Source organism: Cryptomeria japonica, chromosome 11 (genome assembly GCF_030272615.1).
Source record: "Cryptomeria japonica chromosome 11, Sugi_1.0, whole genome shotgun sequence".
Lineage (NCBI taxonomy): Eukaryota > Viridiplantae > Streptophyta > Pinopsida > Cupressales > Cupressaceae > Cryptomeria > Cryptomeria japonica.
This window is the reverse complement of record NC_081415.1, coordinates 137592728-137618224: the sequence shown is the minus strand read 5'-3', so window position 1 is coordinate 137618224 and position 25497 is coordinate 137592728. Positions and strand designations below refer to the sequence as shown.

At 40.1% G+C, this 25497-nt stretch overlaps 1 protein-coding gene across 5 annotated transcripts in view; it reads right to left on the bottom strand.

Moving 5' to 3' along the window:
• LOC131032649 (phospholipid-transporting ATPase 3) overlaps nt 1-25497 on the bottom strand; it is a 417034-nt gene that overhangs the window by 120245 nt on the left and 271292 nt on the right. For all 5 annotated transcript variants that reach the window (XM_057963683.2, XM_057963680.2, XM_057963682.2 and 2 more), the window contains exons 17-19: nt 20807-20908; nt 20645-20708; nt 19901-20113 (exon numbers count right to left, since the gene is read on the bottom strand). In XM_057963683.2, coding sequence (XP_057819666.1) covers nt 19901-20113; nt 20645-20708; nt 20807-20908 — 379 coding nt within the window. The remainder of the gene's footprint in view (nt 1-19900; nt 20114-20644; nt 20709-20806; nt 20909-25497) is intronic.

Here is a 25497-nt window from a genome sequence, read left to right as displayed (position 1 = left end):
TTTCCTCCAGCAATCCAGAACTATGAATTAGTAGTGGAAGCTGCTCGGCATTACGAACCAAAGTCCAGATTGGTGCTTCTGGAAAATATAACTATCGTCGACTTCTCCCCTGAGGTTATTGGTGATGCATTTGATATCCCCTTTCCAAATAATCCCATAGCTACAACAATGGACGAGGCACAAGGGGCATATGATATGAACCCGGCCCGATGCAGGGCATTGATTAACGAAGAATGGTTCAAGGAGAAAAGGCCTTCAAGCACCAGGATTGTGAAAAAGACCCCCAGGAGTGACTTTCATAATGAACATGGGGACATGGTCACCTTACTTAGCCGAGTCATGGGACTTCCTAAGTCTAACTACTTTGAAGAATGGATGTTCTATTTTACAGAACAGGTCTTTGCCGGAAAGTCTACGTTTGACTGGGCCCAGATCATAAGTGATAACATCCACGCTCAGCTAATTGAACTCGAGACAAAGAAGTATTTCACCATGACCTCCTATTTGGTCTATATGTTCGCAAAGAACCAGCCACTGCCAGGATTAATAATGAAAGGTGAGATCGGGAATGGGCCTGGTCAGGTAAAGGTTTATGACTGCTACCCGCAGCTGCACTACCAGGATATAGCTCAAAGGGAAAAGAGCAGCCCGGCTTACGCGGTTGGTCAGTACGAACACGTCAACGACGCCTTCACAATGCGCCTAGTCAGGCTAATGCAGGGAGGGTTACACATCAGGCTCTCGGAGCAAGCTACCATTTTAGTGCAGAGGTATGGGGCCTGGTTCATTCAGTTCCCAAGGTTCTCCTACATCCGAATAGCTGGTTTCGAAGGTGCCCCCCTTCGACTTCCGCGGTACCCAACCGATAAGGTAGTCCTCATGGAGGTGGCAAGACAATCACGCCCTGCCGGCATATTATTACGAGAGAGCAAGCAGGCTGGATTCGCATTTCCAATGATCATAGGCAGCCATGATGTCCAATTGAGAACCCCCACCCTAGCAGAGGAGTCCCTTGCAGAGCTGGCCTCTTATGGCCTACAGGAACATTTCCCAAGGAAATGTTTTGATCATGACAATTTGGTGAAGAGAGCTTACGGTAGGCGCTACAGAGCAAAGGAGTCAATTGAAGATTATTGGAAAAATTGCTCCGATGACTACGAAGTCAGGCGATGGGAATATTCTAGATTGAGTGTGCAGCAAATGCGACTCTTTGAGTACCGTCAGGTCCCGGATCAGCTCACAGACTCGGGGAACTACCTCCAAGTCCGAGAATTCGAAGCAGTAAGGCACCTCTTGCCAGGCGTTGATTGGTCTCAAGACCCAATCACGGATTTCGAAGCAGTCATGGCAGCCCCGGCAAGATACACAGATCAATGGTTACATCACCAGATCGAGAGGCTAGTCCATGAGGGGCTCCAGTTTACTTACCATCTGATGGGCAGTTTCGACTCTCGGTCTTCCGAAGACGAAAGGACATCAGCTGAGAAACCAGAGAAAAGAAAGAAAGCTAAGGCTTGCAGAGGGACTCGAACGTCCAAAAGAACAAGAAGGGAGAAGATTCCCATAAGAAGGCCAGAGACCACTTCATCTTCAAAGGACCCCAGTTCGTCCGACGACGCCATAGATTTGGATTGCATACCTGCTCCGCCTTCCCAGAGCGACATAGAGGCATTCCAAGCCAATGATCCTCCTGCTCCAGATATGCCGGACACCGAGCAAAAGGGCCCCAATCCGACTAAGCCGGGTGACCAAATAGAGGAAGGAGAAATCCCATCCACCCAGGGGATCAAAGTGCATGAACCTACCCAACAGAGCCGCCACGAATTGCTACTCCTCCATGCAACCAAGGACGACTCGACTGTCGAAGGGGAACAAAGAACAGACGAGATCCATGAGCTCGAGGGAACCAAGGAGCCACCGTCACAAGAAGATGTCAGACAATTATTCAGTGAGATAGGGGAGAACTCAGATGCAAACAAGGAGCTTCCTCCTTCTTTCACCCCTCCGATGGCGGGACAGCTGCTAATTTGTGATCAGCTGGTTGAAAGCATGGGAGAACAAGGTGCTAACTTAACCCCATCCTCAACCCAGACAGTGCCTCAAGAGTGGCTGATCGCCAGAGCTCAGCGCAGGGCCGCCACCAAGGCACCCATCGATCTAGAGGACATCTTCTCACGAATGGATCAAGCAAAAGTGAAAGGGAAGAAGAAACCAAGAACATACTCTAAGATAACCAGGGATGAGCAAAGGAACCGCACTCTTCATATTGCCACCCCGCCCGCGAACAAGCCAGCAGATCAAATAACACTGGCAGATTATAGCATCACGACTGTCCCCATCGGACGAGCTACAAAAGAGCAAGAAAAGGAGGAATTTAAGGACTCAGTGCAGAACATACTCAGACAGCTCGAAGAAATCACTGCCGAAAAGGATATGTATCGGGCCCGTGCTGAACAGGCCGAGGGATACATCGATAAGCTCCTGCGGCCATTACACAACCCCTCTGAATCCCATATTCCCCCAAGGGCATTGGCGCAAAGGACCACAACTGAATTTGAAGGAATTCGGGATACCGCAAAGGCCGTCAAGGAATGGGTGCAAGACATCAAGAAAAAGGGAGAACAGATCCTCAAAGAAGTAAAGGAAATGGCTCTCCATCGAGAGCTCACTCTAGTCAGGCTGTTGGAAGTAAAGAGGGAATCCCTTCACATGCATGAAGTAGCGGCCTCTACCCTTCCCCTCCTAAGAGCTCTTTTCTGGACACATACACAGATTCCCACACTGCCTGACATCCTAGATCCCCATAGCATCAGTATTCTCAAGGAATGGTACTGGACCGTCACCATGAAGAACGACGCCCAGGAAATTATTGACAAAGAAAATGACGCATGTGAGGCAATTCTGGGGAGCATGCAAGAACTAGGCAAGACCATCCTCCGATCAATGGTTTCGGGGTGGATAAATGACCTATCCGACAGTGTAATCCGGCCGGATTGGGAGGAAAGGTTGGGAGCAGATAAGGTTTCTTATTCCATTGAAGACTTGAGTTTTGCTGGTCAGTTCCATTCAGACATATTGTGCTTCGAGCGTAACCGCTCCAGCTGGAAGGACAGTTTAAGGCACGTGGACCAATATCTCGAAGGCATGCATTACAAAATTCGCCACCCTCCCATGCCACCTTTTGGTCCCCTCTTCCAATTATGTATCAAGTTTCAGGAATATGTCCGCAAGGAACGAGCAGCAGGTCGTGATTTATGGCGAGAATACCTGCATGGCGAAGACCAGTTTCTACAGAAAGAATGTGAAACCAGAATAGAGAAAGTAGTTTCTCAAAAATGCCTTTTTCCCTCCAAATCTTAAAAGGTGCACTTTTGTCCCAAAAAGGTGACAGTTGACTTCTAGTCAACATATTGTAAAAGTTTTTGTACACCTCCTGTTTTGGATTATTTCAAAAGTTGTAATTATCCTTTTTGGTAGTTATTGCTCCCTTTGGGGTAGTTGTAGATATTTACCCCCCTATTTATGGGTGTGGGTCCCCCTTTTTGTAAGGATGAATCTGGGCCACTTGTCTAGATTAGATCTTGGCCATTCATCCATTTTTGGAAACCTATTTAAGGGGACTGGTTTTCCCTCATTTAGGAGGAAGTTCTTGAATTGTTGCGAAAGCTCTGAAGGAATTTTGCAGGAATTAATACAATGGATTAAAATTACCTTCAAGTTTCCTTGTGAGTGCATGGTCTCCTTCTTCATTTAAATTAGAAAGCTTTTAATTATGTCTATTCATTTTGCACAGCAGTTCTTACCAAGCATCTGATAGAACCTTCACAGTCCATACCATTAGAGGATAGCTGATTGCTTTTTTTCCTTTCTGCATGGTTAATCTAGGCTATTTTATGATTCAGTTCGATTATCAAATATATATATATCATGAATGTAGAAGTTCTAATATTGTATTTGGTAATATGAAAATCTGGTTTCTCCTTTGAAGATTGCACTAAGTTTATGCAAACATTGTGTCTGAATGACTGATGATGCTTAATTTGGTTTCCTGGAGGTGTCTGTCTGCTTGAGTGAACCTGCTGTCCTAGTTAACATTTACAGTTCTCTTTCTCCCTACCCTTCCTTTCTTTCCTCCCAATTTTATCCCCCTTTTTAGAAATCTGCAGTCCTGCTAAATCAGCTTCAAATTAACCAACACCACCTGAAAGAAAACCGTAAAAGGTCCCCGGGAATTTATACATGGAATTGCCAATCAAACGTAAGTCCCCTTGTGTTTCCAGCATAAACACATAAAGCCACTGAGAGATCCCGCAGTCAAGACCTAACAAAAGAAACCTTGAGGTAGTCTCCTTTGATCAAACTTAGAAAACAACATTAGAGACTTCCTTATCTCAAGAGAGAGTAGGATAATCAGTTGGCTATTCTATTCTGCGTTGGCCGTATGGAGTTTGCAGCAATGCGATTTCAGACACGTCAACAGTACTGTGACAGTTGATGCAGGAGAGTTTACTGGTAGCTCTTGTGTCACAATGGTGGATTCTCTTGAGAGTTGTGTGGTAGTACACAACGCTACTCCGTCCTCACAGGGCATTTGCAGAGTGTCATCTAGTTGGGAGTATGGCTCCCATGTTGATTTGTTTCCATCTCCTGGAAGCAAATCTGTCACTTCGTCCCATGCAGCTGATTTTGGATGCCAACTTGTTGTTTTTCAGAATCAAAGGGATCATCTGCTCGATTCAAGTGTTGTTAGTGATGAGCCATTGACAGAGGTTGGAGCATTTTACCGCGACTACACAGTGAGGAGTGCTCATCATTTTTCTTTTGATCCACACACAGAGGACTTGATGATGCATCCGTGTGGATTGGCTCTGAGATGCCATCCTTTGTGGGATGGGTATTCATCATCTTCAGAAGATGGGATTAGTAGTTGTGAGCGCCCGACTCAACAGTTTATGGGGGATTACTTGCAGGGACAGCTGTCAGTTATACATCATGCTGATATGTATCCAACAGGGTTTGCTACTTCTATGTCACAAAGTTTTCTTATGGGTACATGGTTACAGGATGACTATGGTGTCAGTGGGGCATGATGGTTTGGTTAGTTATCACATCCATGGGAGTTTACCGAGAGCTATAGAGAGATATTGTGTTATAGATGCTTCCAGATATTTTTATCTCTATATGGCGAATGGATGTGGGGTTCAGTTGTTTTGGGATCCAGGAGGCGACAGGTTTGGCACAGTGTATTGGATGGGTCCCATTGGTTTGCTTCACCACTTCTGGCATGGTGAAGTTGAGATCAGAGTAGCGCAGAGGAAGTCAGAGGGTATTAGGCTTGGCAGACTTCCATTCCGGGTTTGGGACCCAGGGATATTGCGCGCAACTATGTTTATGTTCGTGCTACAGGAGTCGGTTAAGGATGTGTGGGACATTTCACAATTCTTCTTTTGGGCCTCCCGAGGATCGGAGTTTCTTTGCAGTGGAGATTGCTTGGGGACAAGCAATTTCAGGGAGGGCGGACTGTAATGTCCCCATTTTGCGAGCATCAGAGTTTGTAAGAATTAGCCTATCATTTGACCCTCGTAGGCTAACAATTATTGATAGAGGGCCTCGTGTGGCAATTACTTGGTGATTAGAGACATTACTCTTCAGCTGGATTCAGGTTTTGGCCTTTGCACAGGTTTTTTGACTCAGATTGGCACACTTACTATTTATAGTAAGTTACTATTTTGGGAGAGTTAGGGTTCCTATTAATAGAAAGACACCTGAAAAGAACTTATTGGCAGTGTCGACCTTGATTGGGCCTTTGCAGCTATTTCTAGACTCAGTTCCACATACTTACTATTTATAGTAAGTCACTATTCAGGGTTTCTATTTTTAGACAGGCATCCAATCACATGGAGAACAGGGAGAGTCGACTCCTGGCTCAGACAGCTTAGCAATCAGACAAGTACATCAAGAGATATTAAAGTTTAAGTGACTTAAGTGATTTATTTAATATTTTAATATTATTATAAAGTTCTAAAGTAACTTTATAATAATAAAGTCACTTTAATATAATAAAGTGCGTTAAGTGAATAATTTAATGTGGGAATAAATCTTTTATCCCACATTGGCCAGGAAGGTGTTTGAGCTCTCTTAAGGAAAGAATAAAAGGAAAGGCAAGAGTTCATTCTCAGCATCCAATTGATGAATTGTAATTTTTGAAATGGGAGAAGTTTGAGAGAGGAAGAAACCAAGGTTTCAACCTTTGCACTTTGGAGAGCATAAATTCTTCGAAGTTTAGGGCATCTGAGGTGCTGAAATAATCACTGATATTTGCCATTGGGAGTGACTTCATTCAGGGTCACTATTTATGCACAAATTGAAGAAGAATCCATGGAATGTTGAGCTGGTTAATGAATTTCATTTGGAAGTTGAAAGACCATATTGGAGGAAACATTGCCAATGCATTGTCATTATTTATTTTGTGAGATGCTACAGTACCCGCGTCTACAGTACCCCCATGAACAGTGCGCTACAGTGCCGTGAACAGTGCGCTACAGTAGTTGGAGTTCTATAGAAGGGGATTTAGAAAGGTTGAACAGCTATATATATTTGACAAGGGATTTGCATATGAGGAGAATCAAACCAATATATCAAGGCAGCCATTGAAATACCAGGTTTTCTATCTATGGTCATTGTATTAGAAAATCATTACTTCATTGCCTCATTTTCTATTATGATTATATCATGAAATATTTGGAGGTTGCATATGTTTAATGGAGATATAATTTGCATATTCCACATTCATGGTAACATTCAACATTGATCAGCCATTTAGCTTTCATGCCAATTGTTTGCTTAAATGCCTAATGGCTGTAGGTGTACTTTGGGATGCATGACAAGTGTTTGTCTTAATGTCAACTAGCTGTACTAGTTAATTTCAGTCATTACATGTGTGGAAAGGTCTAAAACAGCTAGTATATCATTTCTATAACAACTTTGCATTGTTAGAAGCTTTCCATAACTTCATTTGCAGCCTACAAACCCAAAGAAGACAAAGAAAGAATTCACTACAGCGGCTTCAAACATTGTATGCCAAATGTTTGACAATATTCCTTGGTGTTCATATAAGCAAAACAGGGTCAGATTAGCCAAGGGATCTTACAGCCAGAGTAGAACTTTATCTTCATTGAAGGTAACTCGATATCCTTGATCAGCTAGGCCTGAGATTGAGACTAGATTTGTTTTTATTCCAAGTACAAACAAAACATCCTTTAATTGTAGCGATACTCCATTTCTTAGTTTGATAGTACAGGTCCCAATTCCTTTCACAGGATATGTGGAGTTATCTCCAATAGTAACCTCTTCACTTGAGTGCCCGTTAAGTGTTTCAAACTGATTTCTGAATCCAGTTATATGCCTTGATGCTCCACTGTCTACAATCCAAGTGTTTTTATTTGTATTTATTTCGCTTGATAGGGCTTGGAAGAAAAGTGAGTTTTCTCCTTTGACTTCGGCTAGAGTAGCTTGTGTTTTCTTCCTTTCTGGACAATTCCTGTGAGTGTGCCCATATTTGTCGCATTTGTAACACTGAATTTTAGACATATCTCTTTTCTGATGGTTTTTATTTCCTCTCTTCCGTTTGGAGAACTTTTTCTTTTTGTTGAAGGTATTTGTATTAAGTGCTTGGATTTCTCCTTCTTTATTTGTCCCTAATCCTCTTGAGATTAGTCGAGATTCCTCTTGAATGCACTCATTCTTAAGTTGATCAAATTTGGGTAAGGGGGGTGTTCTGCTAATACATTGAATGTAGGATTCCCATGAAATTGGTAATCCTCTTAGGGCTATGAGAGAGATTTCTTGATCATCTACCTCATTTCCAATAGTTTGTAATTGGTCTTTTACTTTAGATATCCTTGAAAAGTATGTAGATATTGTATCATCTTTATTCATCTTTATGTTTAAAAGTTGTTGTTTCAAGGTTAACATTCTGCTCGCATTGTTAACTTCATATGTATTTTTAATGGTTTTAAATACTTCATATGCTTTAGGCAGTCTGGCTATAGATGGAAGAATATGATCTTTGACTGAGTCAATAATTATTTTCTTTGCTTTATTATTACGCCTTTTCCAGGTAGATTTCTCTGGTTCATCATTTGGCATGTCTAGATTTTCTTCTATGTAAGACTCTAATTCTAGTTCTTCAAGAATGGCAATGATTCGTATCTTCCAGGAAATGAAGTTGGAGGCTCCATCGAGTCTATCTTCCACTCTCATATTACTTGACATTTTGAATATTTTCTTAGTCAGATATATCCTCTGCATATATAGCCTCTGCATTGATTTGTTATTTACTTCCGATAAAAGCTTATTAGTAATATGGCTGTCTAATTTATTCTCTTAATAACCTGGCTCTGATACCATGTTGTGAAATATGGATCGAAGAAAAATGACAGCGATTTTGGAAGACTGATTGCCGTGAGTTATTTATCGTCTCCATCATTGAATCTGGTTTAAATACAAGAGGAAAGGTTGCCTACATAGGGACATGTCCATACGTGGCAATTGCCACGTATGGACATGTCCCTATGGAGGCAACCGTTCATAACAATTAGTTTGTTTATATTTAATTTCCAAACTGTATGCTCTGTTAATATATCACTCTCCAGATAATAACCGATTTACCATTAGTTAGATTCATGAGGGCTATATCCTAACAGGAGTTCCCTCCAAGGTTAAACCCACTTAGCTTGCAACCCCATTTGCAAAACATTCAGCAAGTGTCGTTCCTTATGAACCATTCATTAAAGGGCCCCTTTAGCTCATCAATTGATAAGGAGGTATTTTCCACAGCAAGTCAAACTATGATATTGCTATCAGGGTTCAACTGTGTAGTTTTGAGTCAAACTCATTGACCCATGTTTCATGAGTAGTGGTTCACAAGAACCCATCTCTCACGAGAATGAATGATCCACTTAGCACTCATTTCATCTAAATGATGCTCACAGGGGTGAAGCATTGGGACTTCCCGGGAGGTAACCCATCCCAGTACTACTCCAACTCAAGCGCGCTTAACCACGGAGTTCCCTCCAAGGTTAAACCCACTTAGCTTGCAACCCCATTTGCAAAACCTTCAGAAAGTGTTGTGCCTTATGAACCATTCATTATAGAGCCCCTTTAGCTCATCAATTGATAAGTAGGAGGTATTTTCCACAACAAGTCAAACTATGATATTGCTATCAGGGTTCAACTGTGTAGTTTTGAGTCAAACTCATTGACCCATGTTTCATGAGTAGTGGTTCACAAGAACCCATCTCTCATGAGAATGAATGATCCACTTAGCACTCATTGCATCTAGGTGAAGCTCACAGGGGTGAAGCATTGGGACTTCCCAGGAGATCACCCATCCCAGTACTATTCCAACTCAAGCACGCTTAACCACAGAGTTCCCTCCAAGGTTAAACCCACTTAGCTTGCAACCCCATTTGCAAAACCTTCAGCAAGTGTTGTGCCTTATGAACCATTCATTATAGAGCCCCTTTAGCTCATCAATTGATAAGTAGGAGGTATTTTCCCCAGCAAGTCAAACTATGATATTGCTATCAGGGTTCAACTGTGTAGTTTTGAGTCAAACTCATTGACCCATGTTTCATGCGTAGTGGTTCACAAGATCCCATCTCTCGTCGAATGAATGATCCACTTAGCACTCATTGCATCTAGGTGATGCTCACAAGGGTGAAGCATTGGGACTTCCCGGGAGGTCACCTATCCCAATACTACTCAAACTCAAGCGCACTTAACCACGAAGTTCCCTCCAAGGTTAAACCCACTTAGCTTGCAACCCCATTTGCAAAACCTTCAGCAAGTGTTGTGCCTTATGAACCATTCATTATAGAGCCCCTTTAGCATTTTCTGGAGCATCCAAGTCTGCAATTGCTTGAGGGCAGCAATTCTCTGGCTGGGAGGACTGTGATGTCCCCGATATTATTAAATAATTTAATAATTGTGTGTATGGCCCCAAAAGTTAAATTTATTATATCTCGGGGGCCCTTTTTACTTTAGAAGGTAACATTTTGGCCATGTCGGCACATTTTGTAATCCTTCGGGAAGTTTCCCTGAAGCCATATATATGGCCGAGTTAGTCATTGTTGTAGGTATGCGAATTTGGTGTTTTCTCTGTATGTGCGAATTCCGGTTGGAGTTTAGTTGTCAGCCATATCGGAGGTGGAATATCCTCCCTACTTAGCATTTGCAGTTTCGGTGGCTCATAACCACCCTAGCCTGCCATTGGAAATATCATTCCGATATTTCAGATTATGCTACAAATTTGTGAAGTCTTCATTTGAAGACAAATTTGTATTAGACAACAATATCTGATATTGTGTTTTGAATAATATTCATAATCCGAGCATTCTAGTAATTGTTCGTAACATCATTGATTGTCTTTACATCTCTCACATATTCATAGCACCAACATATTGCATGTAACGGAACCATCTTTTCGAGGCCGAGATTATTACTTCCGTACACAAGAGAGTCAATTGACTGTACGGAAGGCAAGGAGCGTACGGAGTGGAGGGCTGTACGGTGGAGGGTGTGTTGACCGTACGGTGGAGATTGTGCTAGCCGTACGGTGGAGGTTGTGTTGACCGTATGATGGAGGTTGTGTTGCCGTACGGCAGGATAAGTGTATGGTACATTACACCAATGTGAACAAAATATTCCCCTTGCTGATTTGCACATGATCAAGAACACAATGGAAGGAATAAAATTGGTTTTCTTACACATGATGCATGATAGAGATGTTGCCACCAAGTTTGCAGATGAGATTTTGTCTTTGAATAAGCAATTGAGGGGAGAGGTCAGTGAGCTCATCATTCATCTTGATTCCACTAGGCTTGCTTTCAAAAGTGTCCAAGAGACATTTCTTGAAGCAAATGATCAGCTCTATGAGGCCAAACATTTAAGAGAGCAAGAGAATAGAGAAATGGCCAAGGAGATCAATCAAGTAATGGAGGAGCTTGATTGCATTTAGGAGTATGATCTTGCTCTTTGCCCCCTAAGATCAAAAAAAGTGATTTTGGAGCAGCAAAATGTTTGGGTGGAGCATGACTATGATAGTAATCAACGGGTTGATAATCCGTTGTTTGATACAGATGCTGAATGGACATTTGTTAATCCACTTTTCAAGTTGGATGTTTGAATTCCTTTTGACTTCAGTGATGAGGGTGGATCACATTGCAGAGTTTGGGACCTAGGTGCAATTTGTAGCCATGAGATATTATTTCAAAATTGGAGCATTGATCAAATGCGTACTCTTGGGCATCTTCTTTGAAAAAGAATGGATCAGATTTTCAGATTTGGGCTTGCTGATTGGATGCAGATTAGTCACTTCACTTTATGGTTTGCTCTCATTCAAGGGAGTTGGTTCAATTTCTTTGGTCATGCAAGTAATAGTTTTCAATTGGAGATTGCTTGGAGGTGTTTTCCAGCCACTTTTGATTTATTTTTTAGTATTGGAATGCTTATACTTGGAAAATTCGTTGCTACTACTATTGTCCTCTATCCAATATATTCCTTTGCACTCTAATTTGGATAAAATTTCTAAGGAGGTGTCTTTAGAATTTGCTAAGTCTGAAAATTGATAGTTTTAATGAATTTCATGAGGGTTTCACACCCTAATCTTGTCATATTTTCATTCTATTTTCAGAATTCATTTTAAATATGGATAAAATTCTTGATTTACATCCATAAACTTGTCTAAATCATTTAGAAATCAGAACTTATTCAATTATGAAAATAGTTATCAGGATAAATTTTCTTAAGTGTCTAACTTCCAACTTTATACAGGTGCAATGTCGAAGTCGGGAATTAGCATGCGGAGGGAACAACAAAAGATAGTTGAGACTGGATTCCATCCAGAATTCAAGATGTCATCTAGATGGAAGGAGATTACAGACACGAACATGCATTTCTTGAACATGGGCTAAAGGCGGCAGCGGATGTTTGGAATTGGAAGCCAAATTCCTTCCCCAACATATGTGAACATTATGAAGAGTGGTATTTATCAGGCCATTGGATTTCTACAGTCCATACAGTGTAGCGAGCTAATCCTGGAGTGTGCATGATGTTATGATCGCTCCCGAATGATCAAGACTCCTAAGGGTGCCATCATTGCCTACCTTGCTGAGGATGCGATTGCTGAGGTGTTCAGAATTCCACGTGGATGTAATATCCCCAACATTTGTTTTTTATTTTTTAATAGTTTTACAAGCACACCAACACCCGTTAAGGTTAGGATAATGAAATCTAAACCAGCTAAAAGGAACCCTACACCTTTTGATCACCGAGAGCCCACGCTGGGAGGGTGAGACCATACACTGGTAGGGGATCGCTAGATGCAAACTTCTGAAAATGCTTATTACAATAATGAGCGGCAAGCCAATCGCTTCCACTCTCCAGCGGGATAAGAAAAATATTAAAAAACTCCTGGCAGTAAACCAACCAAGTTAACAAGAACACACACAAGCACAAATCACTCTACCGCACTGTTTCAGCAGGAGGACTTATTACAAACAAATTCAACTCGACTGCTTGTGCAGCAAGAGGACAATTACAAACAAGAATCACTCTACCGCTTATGCAGTGAGAGGACTGAACTACAAACCAAATTACAAACATTGAAGGTGGCCAAGCCAACCTCTTCCACTTTTGCAGTGGGAATTACAAGAAGTACTTCAGATACAATTAGAGGTTAGTACTACTAACCAGCTATTACAATGATAAATATAGTGAAGTACTACAAAGTATAACAATGAAATACTGAAAGATGCAAGCTAAAGCACAAACAACTGGATCTAATGCAAAATACCAGCAACTCCAGCAGTGGACCAGCAACACTGAGGATCTCGCAACTCCCCAAAAATAGACCCGAATTGCACATGAACACAAGCAAATTCAAGGTAAGACCAAAACGCCAAAGATAGGATCTCAAATCGACACCAAAAACACCACTGATTGACAACACGCAAACCAAGACACCTCCAGGAAAGTATGGCTAGCAGCATAAGTTTGATTTGCAATTAAAATTCAGATTGTTCACCAAAAGCCACGCCAATAGAGAAGAATATGAAACACACAAACTGCAAATTGGGAAACACACTCACAAAACTCCACTAAAGAACACTCTGATCAACTAGGTACTGTATTTCAAGTACGAAACTGTGCAAGCTAGGAAGCCACAACTCCGAAGCTCAAACTCACTCACCATTTTGGTAGCATAACGTTATAATTTCTCCAAGATGATAAAATGAGGCATCCATCCTTGTATTTATAGATTTATGGATCCCAAATTCAAATTAACATGGCGCCAAATTCCATTTAATTTCACTTGTATTTCATTTTATGTCTCCTCTAGACATGGCATCCCCTTTCATGTCCTCCCTAGTCGAACTTTTTCCAAGGAGCACAAGTTCGAACTTAAGAAAATATTACCAAGTGTGAATTGACTTCCTTTTGGAAGCCCACCAAACTTAGGAAATAAAATATGACTTAGGACAAATGATATTATTTTTCCCTTCCTAAGTCGTATCTCCAAAATGATCAGAAAAATAATTAAATATCAAACTTTAGGATAAAGAAATAATATTTAATTAATCAATTATAAATCAACCACTAATCACTACCAAATTAACCAAATGAACTACAGTGTAAAAAATACACATCAGAACTGGATTGGAGCCCTATTCAAGACTGCCAAAAATATAACTGTCTGAACTGACACTTACTAAAAATACTAAGTCATGAAAACATCTCTGAAAGATATGCTCGTCGAACCCTGTGCAAGAGCTCGAAAAACCCAGAAAAACCTCAAAATCCAGTCAGCTGCCACCAACTTACTAAAAATAGTAAGTATAGAAATCACTTTGGAACAGAAAGCATGGTATACCATCGTGAAGCTCTCGAAAAACTCAGAAGGAATCCTCAATTCTTTCTGCCAAACTCCAACCAAAATATCCCTGAAAACTGCGAGGAATCCTCCTAGAAAATAGGAAACCCTAATTCCTCATTCCAATCAACCTACGAGTCTCCAAAATAGGCTTATGGACCATTGATTATCTCCTACTGAGAAGGGGACACTACAGTGGAGCAAACATGAAAGATAGAACCAAGGATGATTATGAAGAAAAATATAAGAAGAAGATGGATGCGTGCAAGACTGTAGTGAACAAGGAGTGGATGATCGATCCTAGGACTCATCATTCCAAGGCTCCCAAGACACTCGTGCACAGACTTTAAAGATGAATATAGTGATTTAGTATTCCTTCTTAATCGAGTGATGGGGATGCTGCAAGGTGCGATATATGATGGATGGATGCTCTATTTCATTCAGGATTGTCTGAAAGGAACGTCGATTAATTGGTCGAAAATCATAAGTGACAATCTGAATTTTCAACTAAGGAATGTGGAGAGGTCCAGGTCATTTGCCATGACTTCCTATTTGGTGTACCTGCTTGCACGATTTGTTACCTACAAAGGATTGATATGTAGAGGTGAAGTTGGGAATTGACAAGGACACTTCAGGAGTTATGAATGTTATCCACAGTTGAACATGTATCAAATTGAAGATAATAAGAGAGTGAATGATGCATTCACTATGTACATAATGCGAATGTTGCAAGGTGGGATCCATAGGAGGTTGTCCAAGGAGGCAACAGAGCTGATAGAGAAATATGGATCGTGGTACATACAGTTTCCCACATTCACATATCTAAGGATTCATGGATTTCAATAGAACCTTACATGCTTCCTAAGTATCCTACAGATAGAATGATATTACTTGAGGTGGTGAGATAGCTTCTGGAGTTTGATTCTATCCAGAAGGATAAACATAGAATGGGCATGTCATTTCCTATTTCCATAGGGAAAACGTTGGGGGTTTGCCAATCCGCCGCAACAGCTAGCACAGCAGTTGAAGAACTTGCATTCTATCAATTTGCATCATATAAAAAAAGAGAAAGATTTGATCCAAATAAGAAAGTTGGAAAGATCAGGGGAGATAAGTTCATCCACAAGGTAGACATAGAAGATTATTGGGCCAACCTGATGGACGAGCAAGCAGTGAAAAGAAGAATGTGGTCCAGAATGTCAATGGATTTCATGAGAAAGTGTAGACTTTTCCTCGTTCCTGATCAGATATTAGATGACATGGATCATACGCATCCACTATATGAGAATGAAATGAAGAAGGCGATTCTATTGCCTAATTGGTCAGAACAAGAAGTGACAGATTTGAATGTATTGATGAGAGAGGTCTTGAGCTTCTCCCGAGGATGGGTAGACCATCAAATGAACAAGTTAGTTAACATGGGTGTTACCTTCACTTATGAAAGGATGAAACCGGAGGAATCTGCTTCCGAAGATGATCAAAGGACTATTAGTGATATCAGGATTCATGCGGATGATGAGAGTCAAGCTCCCAAGCGAAGGAAGAACACACTAGGAGAAGTCAAGGCTAGAGGAAAGAAGACTGAGGAGGTTAAGAAGAAAAAGCAAAAGACTATCATTCCTTCACCTATCATTCCTTCACCTCCCCTCAGTGTCTCATCAATCAAGGAAGTTGAAGTGCCAAAACAGAACAAAGAGTTTGAGAAATGTTCCAACACAGTGATATTACCAAAGAATGTTCAGGATTTGCATGCCACAGCTACATCTGCTCCACCTAATGAGGATGATGATCAGCCCGAACCCCCTACTGTCCTTTTGGAGGTTAGTTTGGGAAAGAATGTATACAATTTGACCAAAGATGATCTTGATGATGATGATGATGTTATCTCGGCGTTGAGAAAGCTTGATCGAGAGATATGTCTCGATGATGGTATGGAGATGGCCGCTATTCCTGATTGGTTGATGAAGAGTATGGAGAAAAGTAAGAAGATGGTAGAGGTGCAGCCTATTGACGACATTGATGACTACTTAGATAGGAGCAACAAGGAGAAAAAACATAAGAAAGCTGAGATTTTTTCACACATAGCTAGAGATGAGACAGGAATGCAGATTGCGCAAGTGGCCATTCCTATTGGAGATGTGACGACGGACATTGCTACTCCCATGGATTTCTAGATTACTTAAGTTTCTCTTTGTCGTACTACAAAAGAGAAGGAATTTTAGGAAGTTGGTGATACTCTCAAGGCAATCAGTGCAAGATTGAACTGGGAGATTGAAAAGAGAGAGAAGTATGAAGAAGTGAGTATCAGACTCAGAGAGTACATTGCAGGGATAAGGCGTGAGAATCCCACCCTTATTTCCCCTATTGCAGTTGATCGTGGACTACATACACATTATGAGGCAGCGAGAGATACATTCTCGGAAGTGGAGAAATGGATTGAGGATACAAAGAGACAGGCGGATGATTTCCTTACTCATTTTGTCCAGGCCTTTGATAGGACAACAGAGCTCATATTCAGGATACAGTATTTGGAAGGAGTTTGGGAGGAATTCCGACCTATTTAGGAGAAGACAATTCCACGCCTTAGAGCTTTGAAGAGAATTCCTATGTCTATATTGATCAGAGAGAATATTGTGCATAATGGAGATAAATACAATTTCCATGGCTGGTATTGTTTATTAGCCATGAAAAAATCAACTTATGAGAGCGCACAAAAGAATTGTGCAAAGATAGAAGGATCAATTCATGATATTCAGTCTAAGATCTTTGCCTCAATTGAGGAATTATTGGGAGTTGATGTCAATGAAGCTAGTGGTTTACACTTAGCAGAATTGAGAGACAAAATGGAGTTCATGTACTTCAATCAGTTGGACTCTTTGAAAAAGAGTGTAATGTCCCCTAATGGGACCCTCTTATATACTATCCTAGAATCACAATAGCAGGACATTTATGTCAAATAAAGCTTGGTCTGGAACCTACACCGTCATTATGTTATATTACATTATCAAGGGTATTGTCAACATTATATTATATTATATTAAGGTCATTATATTAATATTCTGGTGAAGTTGACCATCAATATTATAAGTCGACCATATATTATTAATTTAATGTTGCTTTATTCGGATTACTAATTTGTTAATCTTAATTAATATCATTAATGATTATTTCCTCCTTAACATATCTTTGATGACTATTGCCTTATTGCATTATAATTGTTTGATAGTTATTATATAAATAATAATAAAAAATAATCATAACAAATAATAATAAACATTAATAATTATATATAATTGTTTGATAATTATTATAATAATAATCATTTGTTGATAATTATTGTAGAAATAATAATAATAATTGCTTCATTTAGGATATATACATATATAATGATCAAGGAGGGGACATGACAAAGAGTTAGATAGATGACTTGGTCTCTTTGTTGATTCATATTCACAATTCACAGAAGCTCATGCCAGATTGGGAGAACACCTTGGATGCTTGCTTGGATGCGTTGGACGTGATTGATTTACAGCAGGATACCTTACCCAAAATTTCCATGGAGGAGTTAGATTTTGGATTATGCTGTGAGAGAGAGAGATGCAGGACGAAATCTTCTAGAAGATTCCCTATTTGATGACTAGGTATCTTTCTATTGGGCCATATTTTGGTGGCTCCATTTTTTATATAAACCCTAATTAGGGCAACTCTAGGGTTTTGTTGGCATGATCTTGGCCCTTGATTTCGATTAAATCTTGGCCATCCATTTTGTATGAGACTCTATATATACCTCATTGCCTCTCATTTGTAAGAGAGATTTTTGAGAATTGTTGGTAGATGCTGCAGATTTGAATATAAATCATTATTCGACTTGATGGTGATTTTTGTTTAAATGTTGTCTTGCATTCAAGGTTCTCAATTCCTCCAAGTTAGATTAGAATTTTCTTTCAATGTTTGTTAGATTGAATGAAAAGATTTGTTGAATGTATTTGTGTGGAATCCATTAATCCATACCACTAACCTCTTGTTGATTGTAAGTGTGTCATGCGTGGTCAACTGGAAATTTATGCAAACTTAACTTAGATTATTATACGTCCATTGTTATGCATTAACTTGGATGGTATCAATGTTTGATGGTAGTAATTTGAAAATCTATGAAATACATCTTAGATGATTGCATTAAGCTTGTGTCAAAATCTGTTCGACTTGATGGTGAGACCCTGCCTGGTTTGATTCCACTGAATTTGTTCATCACTTCTTACATTCTAGGCTTTAGAATAGAATTCTTGAACCCTACTCTCTTTTGTCTCTTTTTTAGAAAGTCTTGTTAGAATTAAGTCCAGAGCTACATTGCCAAATCCTAAGTTATCAGCACACCCATTCCACACTCATGATAAGAGAAGTTGATTTGAACAATTGTGTAAGTCCCCAAGTGAAAACAACAATTCACATCAACCATTGAGTTACCCACTCATCAAGATCTGACTGTAGAAACCTTGGAATCATTTTAGTTGATCTTACCCTTAGCATCTGAGGTGATTTTGTTCAAGAGAGGGTAAAGTACTTTGGTATTTTATCTTGATGCTTGCATGTGCATAAAACACACATCAACACTTCCCTAGCTTGCATGTGGTAGATTCCAGGGGTTAAATCTGCCTAATTGGATGCCAAAATATTTTCTTCTTCGGCATATGGATGCAATGTGATTATATTGATGGTTTCCAGCAGTTAGAAAGGTTTGATTAGAGTCTTGGAATTTAATAATGCAAATCACCCTTGACTGATTTAGCGCCCAGATTTCTGTAGCATGCTCTCTGGGTTGATTTTCATGAGTTGGGACCTCTGAAAAGGGGTGTAGATCTTCATGTTAAAGGTCTGATTCTCTACAGAGTTCAGAAATCAGTTTTGGAGGGTCAGATGAATCATTGGGATTACTTGGTGAATGCATTGATTAAGCCAAAAATGGAGTTACAGTAAGCTGATGTTAAACTTCAGTGATTTGCTTTCCAGGTTTGCACATGTTCATACCCATTTCATTTTCAGATTATATGTAATATGCAATATTAAAGAGTTGTGGTGTTGTTTTGAAAACAATGCAAATTTATTTTATCAAACTTTCCCATCCAATGTGCCTATGTAAATGATCTTGAAAAGAAATGCATGAAAACTGAAAACAAACCAATCAGCAAACTGTTGCCATCCATTTCTTATTGTCATTCAAAATTACAAAGCATCTTGCAAAAATAAATCAGGGGTATGCATTGCAATTAACTATTACTATTCTATCCTTCTGCTGGCCCAAAGGGTTAGAATCATTCTTTATTATACAAGTTTTATGGTGGACAACTTTCTTATAATGTAAAGTACAAACCAAAGTGAGGTTATTAACTATTTATTTAGCAATCAACACTGAAGTAGTAGATTTTTATCATAAGTTGATGCAGAGATTCAGTTTGGAGGCCATGCCACGTGGACACAAAACCCAAGATATATAAAGGAGATTAATAAAAATTGGAGAGCTAACATATTTTTTCTTGTGGTAAAGATGCCTAGCAAGCATCCATGGATAAGCTTCAAATCTTCATTTAAGGGAGATGTAGCCATTCAAAACAGCAGTAATTATCCATGATGTTGCTATAAAAATGTAAGTTGGAGATCAAATTCTCCATAGGTTGTGGCTAAATTTGATAATGTTGGGTGGCATTGCCTATGTGGGGATGGGTTACCTGACTGTTTAACCAGGCGGGCTCTTTCTGAGAACCTTCAACTACCTTCCCACCGGGTAAAACGGGAATTGTGCTTTCAATGGTTTACTATATAATATAAGATGTATGGTTCATATACAATCAAACATAAAAAATTTTAAAATAGTCAATCTATTTACAGTAAACATGTATCTTATTCATAGTGCTTTCAAAAGCAGTAATAAATCAGAGAACTGATTCAAATAACACTCAATTCATCCTTCACCTGATGTATTCTCTGTTCACGGTCAGTTAAAGAAGACCTTGCTTCTTGAAACATTGCATTCCATGATTGGTACATACTAAAATCAAGAAACCGGTAAGCAACACAAAGTGTTCTGAGGCCTTCTGAAGCAAATTTTCGTAGGTGGTTCCAGGTGGCAACTGCAATTGGACTCTTGTTGTCTTCCAATCTCTGATAAATGGCAGTGTCAGCACCCTGTTTCAAAATAAAATTATCAATTGTAAAAGATGGCATAAAAACAGACTTGAAAATTTAATCACACCTAAAGCACAGAAATATATTATGTTACTCCACAATACAATTATGTCATAAGAAGATTAAACCTCATGATATCGGAAAGAAAACATAAGAGGGCCGATGATGTAGATGATACTGGACTGTGCAGTATGTATGTCTTGTAAAGAATAGTTTAAAGAGAAAATCAGAAAAGCGCAAAGACTAATTTTAATAGCATCCCATAAATGTTTTCATTTTGGAATCTCCACACTCACTTTAATTGATGATATGATGCAACACTAAGCTAACTAATATAGGAAAATAAATGCAGGCAATCTTTTTAGATGCAATGATTAATCAGAGCCCAACAAAAGTAAAATGCTAACTAAATATTTTGATTGCAGAATAAAAAATCTACTGATTTCTGCTTTATTCAGTAATGTACTATCACTCTATCACTAAAGCGAAACATGTAGCTACAAGAAATTCTTATGTGAACTTATAACATACCTTGCAATATAAAATCAGTTGGCCACTTGGATGAGCACATATAACAGACTGCCGTTTCCTTGAGCTGATCACATATACAGTTAAAAAATCTAAGTATACAAAACATTACTTTTTTAAAAGGAATTGTATGGAAGCTGCTAAAAAAATTTAAAATGCACTGACCTGCTAAACTCCAAGACATTCAGTATTTTATATTCAACATCCTGTATAGAACCTAGTCCTTGAACGTGTGATTCACGTACAATGACACTTGTGGTAGTTCTCCTAAAAAAAGAAATCAGACAAAATGTTCTAAGAAGTTTTAAGGCAACAGCACATTTGATGAACTAGAAAACAAAGAAATTTTACAAAGTTACCAAATGATTTGCCCAGATTCAAATATCTGAAAATTATTTTTAAGCATAGATTCTTCATTTAAAGACATTCAATATGAAATATAAAGGATGACAAGCTAGCCAATTTTCCTTCTATTCTTCCAGTGCCATATATGCCAGGGAAAGCTCTTAAGAATCATTCTCCTTCCTATTTTAGATATGTACTTGGAAGATATAGGGTAGAAATAGATAATAGAATATTTAAGAAGCATTCCCAGAAATCGTTACAGCTGGAAGGTCAAGACAAGCAAGAAAAAATAATTTCCATGTAGAGTTGAAAAGGATATCAAGATTTGGAAACTACAAACCACAAGAAACCCTGCTACAACCAGAAAGCTCTTGATATCAACAATTATATAAGAACTGGCTTCAACCAGAAAGCTCTTGACCTTTGTAGGGCTTTGCCACTTAGCTTTGGAATTTAACTTGTCAAGTGCACTATAAAGCAATTATGACCACTTAAATCTTGCCATTGATTGGTGAAGCGCATGCATTCATGATGTTTACCACTTGAACAAAGGTTTAATTTGGAAAAGTGTGACAGAATCATCCTTGCCACTTTAATCTTGAATGTAACTTATTAAGCATGCTCTTTAGCTGAACTTGCTACTTGAAACTTGGATCTACTTGAAAAGGTGAGCATTTGATAGCCATATGCTTTAACAGCTATTGTCACTTTCCTTACTTGTCAAATTTTCAGTCTTTGGCTCTGACTACACAAGTGCAATCTTCACTGATCTCTACCCTAGGTGGTCTCTCCAACTAACGCACCTTAGAAGACACAACCAAAAGTGCCAACACTTATTGAAACTTAGCTTCAATGAGGCATACCCTAGAGATCATCTTGTCACTTATAATTTCCACTTGGACTGATTTAAAATTAGACAAATTCCACACCCAAGAGCACAAACCCTAGACTATATTTCCATTCATGATCTAAACAAATGGGTCCACACAATCCTATGAAGGATGAACTTTTACAAAAAGTAAAATCATTACACTCAGCATCTATGTGCATCAAATTGACAAATGAGCATGGCAAAACACACAAGAAAGACCTTAGAATGAAAAGTTTTGTAGGTTTAATGAATACTTTTGTAGGGGCATGACAAACCTTAAAGAAATAAACTATTTCTTATTTATTTCTCTAGCTTTATTCCACTTCTCCTTCACTCTTCTTCATTTTTCTGACTTATAAATTCTCAACTAAAACCCTAGGTCCTTATCATTTTTCCTCTTTCACCCTTGAATTTTATGTACCTTTTGTTATATTACTTCAATATCTTAGACTCTAAAATCTAAACCTAGGCTTTGTATTTCTTTTCTACCACATAGGTCATAAACTTTTAATATGTCAAAGATGGAAAGGAAAGACCATATTTTGAAGCATGGCAATCAAGATGCAACGAAACCCAACTTAGAAAATCTAACCCTAGGCTTGTTACTTCTTTTCTACCACAAAGGTCATGAACTTTTAATATGTCAAAAATGGAAAGGAAAGACCCTATTTCAAAGCATGCCAATCAAAGTGCAACAAAAGGGAAGGTTTTATTCAAGCATTAAGAGGAGAAATTAAAAGTGTCACCTAGCCACATACCTGTTGTGACGTTTTCACACATCACCCCATTGCAAATGGGGACCCCTACTTTTTAGGTCCTCTTGGTCTTTTGGTTGTGTTTCTTTGGGTCTTTTCACAAAAATACCTTCAATCTCCTCGATCTGCAAGTATTTTGGGTAAGTTTGATCAAGTCTACAAGTCGTTTGAGAAAATTTGGTTGTCTCGAACCTATTTTGCCTATTTTAGGATTTTTTCCCTTCAAACTAAGATTTGACGCCTTTTTCTTAGGGCTTTGAAAAAACTAAACACTGCATTGGAATTGGGACCCTTCAACGAAGCTACTAATGAAATTTGAGCGAATTGTAATGTTCCGAACCTGTATGATGCAAATCAACAGTACGGTGGAAGGGGACACCTATGCGGTGACTGGGTGGACGTACAGTAGGGGTTGGAGAGCACGGTGTACGGTGTAAATGCCGTACGGTGGAGTGAGGGGAGGTGTACGGTATAATAGCCATACGATGATGTCAAGCGGTCATACGGTGGAGCCCAAAGGGTCGTACGGTGGTGAGGAGGGTGTACAGTGTGGCCACAGGAGGCCGTACAGTGGTGAGCGAGGTGTACGGTGGGGCCAAAGAAGGTTGTACGGTGGTGAGAAGGGGAGGGGTGGTAGTACAGTGTGTGGCTATGAAGATGCGGAGGTACGGTGAGCTTCAGCGGTTGTGTGGTGACCTTCCGGAGTAATGGATTCTGAATATTAGGAGTCCTCCTTATGCATGTAAACCAGATTAATAGAGATGCAGAGAAAGTAAACAATGATAAAATTCAAGATTTGCTAGATCCGGAATGAGTACAAATAAACAGAATAGGGTGAGGGGTGAATCTCACCGAAACTGCAAATACCAAATAGGGAGGGTCTTTCACCTCCGAAATGGCAGATACCAGAATTCCAACAGGAATTCACACAGGAGAGAACAAAAATATAAAAAATTCACATACCTACAACAATGACTAACTCGCCCATATATATGGGCTCCAGGAAGTTTCCCAAAGGGTTACAAACGGGCCGACACCAAAAAGTTTATAACTAACTAATTAATTAAAGGGGCCCGAAATATATTATGGAGTACGGGGTCGTACAATAAATTATTTAAATGGACTATTTAATTATATCGAGGACATTATAGTCCTCCCGGCCCAAAAATTGCTTGCCCTCAAGCAATTGCAGACTCCGATGCTCCCTGATCTGTTCACTCTCCCAAATGATGTCATCATGTCTGAAGATTGCCTCCATCCGTCTTGCCAAAATTTCCCTCACGCGGCCATTGGACATTCCCCTTAGTACCACCTTCTTGCCATCCACTTCGAATGAGAATTCCATCCTCTTGAAGCATTATGTGTAGTGGTCGAGGGTCTCCATCCATTGAATGCCCAAGATGGCATCTGTATCATCCAAATCAATCATGAAGAAATCGTTTGTCACTGTGTAGTTTCCCATGGTGATGCTAAGTTGTGGAACCAGATGAGTACATGACAGTAGATTTCCTCCCGCTACCTTGACTTCAAACCCCTCATGCTCCTCTGTATGCAAACCCCTCCTGGTGACGAGCGATGAGTTGATAGAGTTGAGAGTGGCCCCCCTATCTAGCATGACTATGACCCATTGCCCTTGGAGTGTGCCACAAATCCGAAACACACTGCACTCAGGAGTGCTGGTCAAGGCAGCAATGGTACTTCCTCTACGGACCAGTGTGGAGATTCTCTCTACATGATCTATGTTTTCTTTAGCCTCCCCCATGCTTTGCTGACCATCTTCCTCATTCTCTTCTTCGCTGTCTGACACCACTTCAATGGCTAAGCATCAGTGTCCTGGTCCCCACGGCTCCTTGTAGGTAAAACAGAGTTTCCTTCTCCTGAGTTCCTGCCTTGTGGCTTCATCTAATGATGGCTTCCTCAAGGCTAGGGATGGTTTGTCATGCGAGTAACTCTTGGAGGAAGAAGATGAGGTTGCCATGTCACGCGCCTTCTTAATTGCTTCAGATAGTGTGTTGGGATTGAACCCTTTCACCCAACCTTTCAGTGGTTCCATCAACCCGTCCATGAACAAGACCACCAATCTCCGCTCTGAGATGTCTGTTACCAACACAAATAGTCTCTAGAATTTTGTGATGTAACTGTCCACAGGCCCCAACTGCTTTAGTTGCGCCAACTCCTTGAAATTGAGTTCTGGATCCTCCCCGTCAAATTGATCTATGAGCTTCTCGGTGAACTCCGCATAGGAGGTTATTTGGTCATGGTCGAGAGTGACCATTCCATGATGCCACAATTCATGCGCGACCCCTTCCAGGTGGAGTGCTGCAAACTTAATAGCTTCATCTTCAGGCATCGAGTTGAGTTGGAAGTAGGTATCTGCTTTTTGAACCCAGGCTCGTGCCGAGGTTACTCTGGTCCCACCGAAGGATGACAGGTTGATCTTGCCAACCTTCCGCTTGATGTCATTGTTATAGTGTCCATAATAGCCCCGACTTCTGCCGCCCGAGTATTTCATCCGGAGCTCAACATAATCCTTGAAGGATATGTCCCCCTCAAAATTTGCATCCCTCCAATCTTGGTTCAACTGTGCTTGCATCTCCTGGAAGGTGGGTTCTTTCTCCCCGCGGGGTGCTTCTGATTTCTGAGGAAAAGTCGGCATCAACGGTCATGAATGCGAGCGTTGGACGTTTGACCTTCCCGTGACCGAATCATCGCCTACCCATTTTGTTCTCCATTCGTTTTTCCCAAGGCTAATTGTCGTAAGGTTTCCTCCATGATTTGTTGTCGTTGCTCCCCTCTGATTATGGTGTCGTTGAGCCGAGGTTGGCTTTTAGTTAGCTCCCTTAATAGTACCATGACTTCTCTTGCAAGATCCTGTGGTTCCCCCA